Source organism: Rhagoletis zephyria, unplaced genomic scaffold, assembly GCF_001687245.7.
Source record: "Rhagoletis zephyria isolate East Lansing unplaced genomic scaffold, Rhagoletis_zephyria_1.1 Rzeph_scaffold_00085, whole genome shotgun sequence".
Taxonomy (NCBI): domain Eukaryota; kingdom Metazoa; phylum Arthropoda; class Insecta; order Diptera; family Tephritidae; genus Rhagoletis; species Rhagoletis zephyria.
Window position 1 is genome coordinate 141,304 of NW_016157169.1, and position 10,757 is coordinate 152,060.

Sequence of the window (10,757 nt, forward strand, 5' to 3'; positions counted from 1 at the left end):
GTAGACGTAGGTTGACGCAGACACGATCTACCTTATGGGATTCGCGTAATAACAAAAACTCCCCACCGCATGCTGTTGACGTTGCTGTTGCTTCTCTCTCTCTATCAACAGTAATGCCTGGGTTATAATGAAAGTAACGGAACGGAGGGAACTGTCACTTAATTATCTATTGTATGTGAAATGAATGCAAATGGTTATAATTCACGTAACGTAACGTAAAACGGAACAATCTAAAATCAATAGATCCTTATCCGTCCATTATAACCAAGGCATAAATTTAGTATGCTGTTGCGTACGTTTACGCTACGTCGTTGACTGTTTGCGCTTTTAGTTTGAATGTATATTTGGCGTGGATTTTGGCGTCATAAAAATTTTCGGTGAAAATACCTCCTAAAATCAGCCAAAGTCGCGCGAGAATCGACCTGGTCTAATGTACTTAAACATACACAAACTTGAATAAAAATAACTACATACATACTTATGTACATATTTGACACAGGTACTTTGACCTTAATAAATTCTGAATGTTAGCATGCACTTCTGCACACTTGGCTGCGATGGATGCAGAGTACTTGGAGAAACATACGTACGTATTTGCGGCGGAAGAATTGTAACATTGATCAATCGAGCACGTGCATTTGATTTAAATGAAAGAATAGGTTTTCCCAAACTGATAAGATTAAAGGCAGCGTGCACTATAATTTTCAATAAATACATAATATAATATTTGTGTATGTAAAACATTATCGATACAGGAAAATATTTAGTAATTTTACAATGATTTGCAGGCATATTTAAATAAATATACGTTATAAACCAAAAGCCCTTAAATCAAAATTTCGTAATTGTGCCAAAGAAGTTCTAAATACAATTAACATATGATTTTAAGAATGTTCTAAGGCATTTTTAAATCTACATCGCTTTTAATTTTGGTATTTTTCACTACTGAAACATTAAAAATCTGAACAGAAAAAAAATTTGTTCCCCTGAGCTGCGCTATGCATGTGGAACATCTTTTGAGATGAGGTGAGTTGAAATGAGGAGGGACAATGTAAAATGGGGTGAGATGAGATGAGGTGGAATAATGTAAAGTGAGGTGAGTTGAGATGAGGTGGGTTACTGTTAAATAAGGTGAGTTTAGATGAGGTGTGTTGAGTTGAGTTAAAGTGGACTTTTATCTTTATCTTCTTTTTTATAAATATCTCTCTTTCTCTCCATCTCTATATTTGTCTCTATGTCTATCCTTTTCTTTAGCGTTATTTCTTTGCATTTTCCTTTGTACATACATATTTATCCTTCTTTCTTAATTTATCTTAGTATTTATTTTTACCTTTCCTTTACCCTTATCTTCATTTACATATTCTCTATTACTTCCATCGTTATATTAATCTTAATATAAATGTTATTCCCAAACGTCAGCTTAGCAAGTTTCATTAACTGAAAGTCAATATTAAAGCATGGCAATTGGAAGGCATTACCGTCCCCATCATTTCCGCTGCATACGACATGCTGATTTTTCAATTCAAATGATAAGAAATGGAAAACCTTCGTACATTAATACTTCTGCCATGATATAAAACTGTGGTAGCTCCCTCTATTTGTGAGGCAGCATCAAGGCGCAAAAGAATCTCGCCCACTAACCCCTTTAGCAAAAAATGTGGCCATCAAGTATTTCTGTGCCCTGTAGCGAGCAGAAAATAGACATTGCTAAATAGACGTCATTTTTGAAATCTCTTCATTTGAACCGGTGACGGAAACTACTTTTATCCGGATGCGGCATTGCAATCTTCTAAATGATATGTTCTATAAATTCTTATTAAATACAGTTTTCTAATTAATTTTTAGCATGAACAGTGGCTATCAGCGGCAAAGGCATTTCATATAAATGTAGGTACATATTTACATATGTACCTTCATTGATGTTCATAGGTATGAACACAAAAATTAAGCTTCGTCCTCTCAGTTTAGTTTAAAACGTCGCGGTGTTCTCAGGTCTGATCTACATATATAAATCAAAACAGTTCTAAATCGTTGTTGACACTTACGAGGGTAATCACGCATATAAGTGAGTTAAACAGATTGTTATAAATATATATATATATATATACATGTACATATGTGTTTGTAAACCATAAATATCTGTGAACTTCTAACCTAGATTACTTAAATCAGAAGACTTATTTATATGTATCTACTAATTTATATTTGTTAATTAAAACATTATTGAAGTGATGTTAATTCGAAAATGATAAACGGACAAGCCTCCTTTGTAACGAGCTTATGGACAGTCCGTACTGGAAAACTTTTTTTATAACTCTAAAATCTTTATGGCAGAGGAGCCGAAGAGTTGATTTAGGAATTTGCTTAAGCGCTGTAGATTTTTTAATTTCAATTAAAAATCACTACAAAAACAAACAAAAAGGGTACGCCTGAGCCGCGCTACGGAAGTCAAACTTCCCTTGCTTTTTTTGCTTATCGTTCCATAATCCTTCTAGTTGTATGTTTTGATCTACTAAACATAACATTCGATAACATCACATAACCCTGGACTGAGTGATTTTAAATTGATCAAATCAAAAATCAAAAAATAAATTTTATTTGTGATTTGATGCAGCATTACCGCTTTGGTATTTACTTTTCAGTTTGGTAACTTTTTCGATTCTTGTGAAGCAGAGTAGATTCGCCCCTCACACGATGAGCGTTTCCTGTTATACAAAGGACAGGTAATCCTGGAAGTTTCAAAAGTTCTCGCTCATTGGCCTCTAAAATGTACTATGGGTAATTTGATCAAATATTTGGAAAATTGGCGTGGAAATGCACACTTAGGACCACATAGGTGTATCTCGGTAAGCGTTTGACCAACTTGTACCAAACTTAGTAAGATTATTGTGCTTGACACATAAAAGCAAAACGTTGAACATTTTTTAAATCGTACTAAAATTACGCTCACTTTTCATATAACGGTAAATTTCAGAAATGCTGAAATTCGATATTTCGAAATTTAAGGACGGTAGTTTATTCAAAATTTATACTCACAACAATCCCCTTGAAAATAAGTAACATTACTAGAAGTTTACCTTATTAAATATAATTGAACATACTATCGCAGAAATTTGAAATACGGGTAAAACCACCCCTGCTTAACATGTAACGGTAGTTTTCGTAAAGGTGAAAAAACTAAGTAATTTGATTTTATTGAATCTTTTTTTTTCAAAAACCTTTCGTTTGGAGTCCATCCCGTAGTATTTCATTTAGCTTAAAAATTTTAGCCTTAATTTTTGAGATTGGTGATAACGCTAATGAATAATGTTTCTAAAGCAGGGATCAAACAAATTGGTAAATTTGTACGATTGTATATTTTGGCAGTCACAGTGTGATGTTGTTTAGAAACTTTTATCAAATAAGATAAAGGAGATAAAGTTGTGTCAAAATATGTCGGAAAATTTTGGCGTCAAAATATGACTACGGGCTTGTTCGAGGCACGTAATAAAAGCGGCAATACTGCCGCTCTGATTGTCGTTTGCAACCCTGGTGCAACTGCTCAGCTGATACTTTTCTGATGTTCAGCGCTTGTTTTGCATAGATTGACAAAAATTAATACGCAAATTAAAAATAATGGAGTTTTCTATAAATATTTTGCTGGATAATTTCGAAACGGACGGTAATTTTCTTATGATAATGGCAAAAAAAAGAATGAAGCGCATAAAGAAAAGAAATTGGATGAGACAGGAATTGTGTCGGAGGAGAAATGTGACGAAAACGGTTCACTTTTTTAAAACGATTAAATTGTATCCAAATGACATTTATTTTACACATTTTCGGATGTCCCGTGAAACATTTAGTGTAAGTTGTGTGACTTTGATTTTGAAATAAAAAATTGTAATAGGTATATTTATAGAAATTGAAGACTGAACTCGAACCATTTTTTTCAAATGCTCCCGGTGAGTACTCATTGGAGCAAAGCTTGCACATAACATTATGGAAACTGGGCAATAGTAGGGTCACCTATCGTGAACTTTCTGACAGATTTGGTATTGGAAAAGGAACAGCCCACAAAGTCTTTTTTAAAACCGTTGAAGCTATATGTAAGCTTAAAAACGAGATTTCTTGGCCATCTGCTTCTCAGCAGACCAAGATCATCGAAGATTTCCAAGAAAGCCGGGTGAACTCCTTTCCATTTGTAGTAGGGTGCCTGGATGGAACCCATTTCCACATAAACACCCCGAGGACAGATGCCATAAGCTATTATGATCGAAAAGGAAGCTATTCAATAATTATGCAGGTATGCGTTTCCAAAATATTTCTTTAAAAAAAAATTATATAAGTTGGTATCATATTTCTAGGCCATATGCCACAGCGCCTTTCGTTTTTTGGATGTTTTTATCGGCTTTCCGGGCAGCTGCCACGACGCTAACGTGTGGAAAAATAGCCCACTTTACAAAGGAATAGCTTCTGGACAGATTCATCTAGCTAAAGATGCTGTAATTTTAGCAGACTCAGCATATCCTCTTTCCAAATACATAATGGTTCCATACAGAGATAATGGACATTTGTCAAGAGAAGAGAAGCAGTTTAATTACTATTTAAGTTCTACTCGCGTTTTTATTGAGCAAGCCTTTGGAATTTTAAGGCAGAAGTTTAAGATTTTAAATCACATAGATGTGAAATCTCAAAAAGATATTTCAAAAGTCGTGTTAGCTTGTTCAATTTTACATAATTTCATAATACGAAATAGTACAACAAATTTCGAAGTTGAGAATACGTTTGTAAATTTAGAAGATGGAAATAATCCAGAAATCGAATTACCGGAAAACATCAATGACACTAATGAAGGCGTTGAAAAAAGAAATAATTTAAAGATGTTATTTGTTTCATAATGGTTTTTATTTACATATGTACATGCACACATTTTCCTTTTGTTACATTGAACTCATTTTTATTTTTAATGTCTACATTTGTATGCATATACATATTTGCACTACATAAATTATTAAATAAAATCATATTCATTTCAGATAAACTTTTTTTAAACAAAATTAATTTCTCCGTTTATGTTATTAAATAAAGTCACATTCAATTCAGATAAATTAAAAAAAAATAAAGTTTTGTTATATGACTCAGTTCCGCGTCCTCATCTCTAACACTTTTCTCAACTCCTCCATGGCTTTAATTTTCTCCTTTTCAATTTCCAATTTTTCTTTTTCCAACTTCAATACTTCCTCATGGCGCTTTTGTTCATTGGCAGCTTCTTCCTTGAAGAATACAAGTGTTTCATTTGCTGAAGGCTTACTGCGTTTTCTTGGCGTGCTTGCAACACTCGTTTCAAAGTCTCTTCCATCCGAATCACTCTCATTTTCATTAACATTTATTTCACTCAATCCTGGAAGAGAGGACTGCAGATTTTGCTCTGGAGGTTGAATGGAGTGTCGCCTGCCATACACATTATCGAAGTCATCATAAAAATCCCATGTTGTGGCATCCCTCCCAGTTGAGTTGTTCCGCTTTTTGATCCTTTTATATGACGCCAGCAAGTTCAAAAACTTTCTTTGGATCACTTCTTTCGACTGCGTGATTTCAGGGTTCACCTCTTTCATTTTCACCAGGACTTTGCCCCAGAGGACCGATTTTTTCTTTTTTCCTGCAACGAATTCCGGCTCCATATCTAGCCGACACCGTATTAGCAATTTATTTAAAGTGCTGCTCAGGTTTTCACTGAAATATACAATAAACACAAATATTGTTAGATAATGTATATGTATATGATAAATTAAAAATAATACATTTTAATATAAACTATTTTGCTCACCTTTCGTCTTCCATAGCAATCGTGCAAACAAAAAATTTGTGATGCCGATTTACTTGACTTTGCGCGCAACAATTTCCGAATTTTTTACAGTTAGAACGCGATGCTTTTGCCAATGTTGCCACAATTTCACATCGAACGTGATACTTTAAGAAATCGTGCAACACAGCTGTTGTGATTGCAACTCGAACAAGCCCTACTTAACCTGGCATCTGACAGGTGGGGTGTACTAAACCCCAGCATCGTAATTTTATTAGTGCCTGTTCAATGGGGTTTGTGACACCTAACCTGTCGAAACTTGTTACGAAAATTCACCTATCCGATGACGGTTTAAGTCAAAGATTTCGTTATCTTACCAATTTAATTGTATACACTTTTAAATTTTTTTTTTTGACGGCCGCTGTGGTGTAGTGGTTAGCAGTGCGCGCTACTACTCCGTAGTGCCTGGGTTCAAGCCCTGGTCAGAGCAAAAAATTATAGAAAATAAAATAATGTAAAAAATATATTTTTAAAAACAAGCTTTTATTTAACCTGTACAATCAAAGGAATAACATGAAGTAGTGTAACAAAAGATTTTTTAGCAAGAAAGTTTTGTCAAAACTGCACTAAAATGAATAAAATAAAATAAGTTAAGGTCTCGTTAAAGTTACTAAAAGCCATTTAGTGAAAGGAGTTATTCAAACTCTAATGAAAATTACTAACAATTTGTACTAATTTACTTCGTTTTTAAAAAAGCTTGTCGCGCGAATAGCAAACCGGCATTTAAATATCTGCATACATACATATACATACATACATACCTAACCAATTATGCATGTACGCTGAATTCGCCGACAAGCTTTTTTAAAAACGAAGTAAATTAGTACAAATTGTTAGTAATTTTCATTAGAGTTTGAATAACTCCTTTCACTAAATGGCTTTTAGTAACTTTAACGAGACCTTAACTTATTTTATTTTATTCATTTTAGTGCAGTTTTGACAAAATTTTCTTGCTAAAAAATCTTTTGTTACACTACTTCATTTTATTCCTTTGATTGTACAGGTTAAATAAAAGCTTGTTTTTAAAAAATATATTTTTTACATTATTTTATTTTATAATTTTTAGTCCATTTATAAAAGCGTTGTATATTAAAAAGTGTTATTTTATTTTATTTAAAAAATTTTGCGATTGATATTAAAGTAATTCAACTTGCAATGAAAGAGAACAGAAGACTTGGCAAGCAAAATGTTGTTTGCTTACGTTTTGTATAAACATACATATGTACATATAACAGCAGTTAATTTTATTTAAAGAAATGGCGTGTCGTCCATTTCCGCTGTAGCATGGCATATATTTAGGCGCAATATTTAACTGCTTCTGGCGGGGCGACATCTGGAGTCTTCTAATTCCTAGAACGAGGTTCATATCAAGACTAGGGTGATATTTAGGATTTGCCACAAATAGCTTTGCTACACTATCGCCGGCAGGTTTAACCATTTTATAGTGGTTTTACGTTCTTTGGCAAATTACGCTCTGTTAGCCATAAATCTTACTATTTTTTGACCGCCTTTGAATCAAGACCCCTGGACCACATGGGGAATTCATTTATACATTAAATGGCATTGTCATCGTGATTGGAACTATGCTGAAAATTTCAAGTCTCTAACTTGTCGGGAAGTCAGTTTAAAATCGATTGGAAATTTCCGCGATTTGCGCGGGATGACCAAGTTAAATAAAAGCTTATAAAAAGGTTTTTTCTTAACAGTTGTCGCCGGTAGGCAATGGCAAACCTCCGAGTGTATTTCTGCCATGAAAACAGCTTCTCATAAAAACACAATCGCCGTTCGGAGTCGGCGTAAAACTGTAGGTCCCTCACCTTTGTGTGGCAACATCAACTTTGTATGAAATTCGACAAAATGTGATCGAAATTTCTACTAAATTAACGACACTCAATATCGCGGCAACTAAAGGAGATATCCAAAAATGAGGAACGTCATTTTTAAGATACTGGTTAGTTTAACCTCTTCGAAGAAATTTTCCGTTAAGCTACATATTTTTTTTATTAATAGAGTTAATCGAAATTTTTTAAACAATCGGAAACTCTATTTTATACATATGTATTAAGCGATAGCGAAAAAAATTAGAAAACGAATTATTCTATTGTTGTTGTTTTTTCTTAAATATTGAACTATTATTATTATTGTGTTTTTTCTTTTACATATATGGAACTTCTTGTTTTTTCGTACATGGGTATTATGTATTTTGACGATAACTAACTATGGACCTATTTATCGGATAGCAAACAAACATGATGAACCACAAATAATTTAACAAATTTTGACAATTCAGCGACCGAAACTAACAGTTATTTTTTTTAAGTCACCTTGGCCAAATATTTATATAAAGGTCATTTCCTGATAATAAACAAACCGCTTATACAAATTAAACAAGCTTGGTATCAAATAAAAGAGAACTGCAATACTCTAAACGAGGAAAGCCACCTACTGGAAAATATTCCAATAAAAAATGTTATTTAATTACCATAGAACAAAGCTGGGGCCAGGTATATGAATTTCTTTTGTATTGAATTATAAAAAAAAAAATATAAATAGAGGTGGTTATTTCAAGCTATTTCCGTCCTCTTTTATTTGATACAAAAATTTGTTTAATTTGGATAATGGCTTTTATATAAATATTTGGCCAAGGTGACTTAAACAAAAAAATAACTGTCCCTGTTCGGTCCCTGTGTAAATTTAATCAAAATCGGTGAAGTAGTTTCGACCCTATTAAGCTGGCATTTCAGGGTACTATTTTATATATATATAAGGAAAATTTGAAAGTTAGGGGGGTCGGGGGGCTCGAGCACCCCCCCGCCCCTACCTGGCTACGCCCATGAGTACATCAATGAGCTTCCTCTTTAGGCGCTGCAATTAGGTTAGTTTCAGTAGCAATCGGGCAAAACCCAAAATCTAGCTTTACACACACAGATTTCACGGACTCATTAAAGAAAAATTTCACGCAATTTTTTTACATACATGTACAGCTTGAAAATCTACGATCTAAGTAATTATATATATCTATAACCTTATTTTACAGGTACAATGACATCTCAACTGAAAATTATCGCCATATGCTTAGTGTTTTTTTGGATAAACACAACTCAATCTAAGACGGGAATAGATGTCGAAGTATTATTAGATAAAATTTTTAATTCTACCATCAAAAATCCGGTAGTGGATGAATATCCAGAACCAATTGGAAAGATTTGTGGACTCGGTAAAGAATGTGTTCAGCGCACGCTTTGCAAGGCCGATGGTACCGTTAAAATATTTGGCGAAGATATGCTCAACATTCGTATCGACCATGAAAATCCCTGTAGTTATTTGGAAACTTGCTGCAACGTACTCGGAAAGGTAGGTCTTTATATAGTTGTCACAATGTTCTCTTCTCTTCCCAATTTATTAATCTCCATTTCCGTTTTGTCGCAGTTGACGCAACCACCGCCAGATATAGTGCCAGACGTACAAGAAAATGGTTGTGGCACACGCAACTCGAATGGTGTATTTTTCAAAATATCTGGCGCTCAAGATGGTGAAGCCGAATTTGCTGAATTTCCCTGGATGGTCGCTATTTACACACTCGAGAACACTTTTAAGATTTACAAATGCGGGGGTGCAGTAATCGCACCAAATGTTGTGCTAACTGCTGCGCATTGTGTCTGGAATCAAGAAGCGACTACATTGATAGCACGCGCCGGTGAATGGGATACGCAGACCAATCAAGAGCCGCAGCTACATCAAGATGTCCATGTGAAAGAAATCATCAGTCATGAGGGCTTCAATCCCAGCACAATCGCCAATGATATCGCACTCTTAATACTGGAGATACCCTATATCTGGGCGCCGAACGTGCAACCCATTTGCTTACCTACGGCTGAAAAAACGTTTGATCACTCACGTTGCATTGCCGCCGGCTGGGGTAAAGACAAATTCGGTAAAGGTGGACTTTTTCAGGTAATTTTGAAAAAAATAGAATTGCCCATCGTACCGCACGACACCTGTCAAGCCAATCTACGCCGCACTCGCCTGAGTCGCTTCTTTCAATTGGACAAGAGTTTTATTTGCGCCGGCGGCGAAAAGGGCAAGGACACTTGCAAAGGCGACGGTGGCTCACCGCTGGTATGCCCGGATCCACAGCAACCCGATCGTTACTATCAAGCTGGTATTGTATCGTGGGGTGTGGGCTGTGGCGAAGAAAATATTCCAGGCGTCTACGCGAACGTGCCATACCTACGCGGTTGGATCAATGAGAAGCTGAGGGCGAGAGGAGTTGATTTTAAGCATTTTACTGCATGACATATTTTTTCGGAGGCCTTGCTGCTTGTTTTATTAGCGTGAGCTTTTATTTATTCTTAGATGTGCTTTTATTTCAATAAATACAAACATATCTTCATTTAAAGGCTTTTTCAAGTACTTATGAGCCATTAATAACGGTGTTGGGCATGAAACTGAACTTATTAGTGGCAAAAGAAAACCTCATAGTTCACTTTTGAGGAACGTATTGCGCCGCTTAAACTGTATAGTCACCAATAAAAGCTCTCTTATATAACGGCGACCTCCATATACCTAGCACCCATGGTTGCCACTCGCCAACATTTTTTTCTACCAAAATCTCTTAAGAAAAGTTACCAAAAGTTACCAAATCTTCACTACCAAAATCTTCACTTCTTCAGTGAGAAAAAAATATACTGAATAACACTGCTATATTTCATTATACTTACAGCCCGGCTCTGTGCACTTAATAAATTCAATGTTTTTATAATTTGTAAATTTTTGATAATTTATCAAGAACTCCTAGTTCTAGCACAAAAGTTTAGATCTATTTTCTTGATAAATTATCAAGATTGAAAATGCTATTGACAATTACAATAATTTTTTTTTTGTTAGAAAATATTTTTCTATCAATTAATTACTG

At 34.7% G+C, this 10,757-nt stretch overlaps 1 protein-coding gene across 1 annotated transcript; it reads left to right on the forward strand.

The window, feature by feature from the left end:
- Positions 1 to 1,871: 1,871 nt before the first annotated feature.
- Positions 1,872 to 10,252, forward strand: LOC108373971 (tryptase-like). The gene is made up of 3 exons (XM_017629920.1): positions 1,872 to 2,065; positions 8,880 to 9,196; positions 9,272 to 10,252. Exons 2-3 carry the CDS (start codon positions 8,885 to 8,887, stop codon positions 10,136 to 10,138), a joined length of 1,179 nt encoding a protein of 392 aa, XP_017485409.1. The 5' UTR covers positions 1,872 to 2,065; positions 8,880 to 8,884; the 3' UTR covers positions 10,139 to 10,252.
- The last annotated feature ends 505 nt before the right edge of the window (positions 10,253 to 10,757 follow it).

Excerpts from the sequence above, each read along its gene's own strand:
- LOC108373971 (XM_017629920.1), top strand. The coding sequence starts at position 8,885 with ATGACATCTCAACTGAAAATTATCGCCATATGCTTAGTGTTTTTTTGG. Across the intron at positions 9,197-9,271 it reads GCTGCAACGTACTCGGAAAG|TTGACGCAACCACCGCCAGA; the intron begins GTAGGTCTTTAT and ends GTTTTGTCGCAG.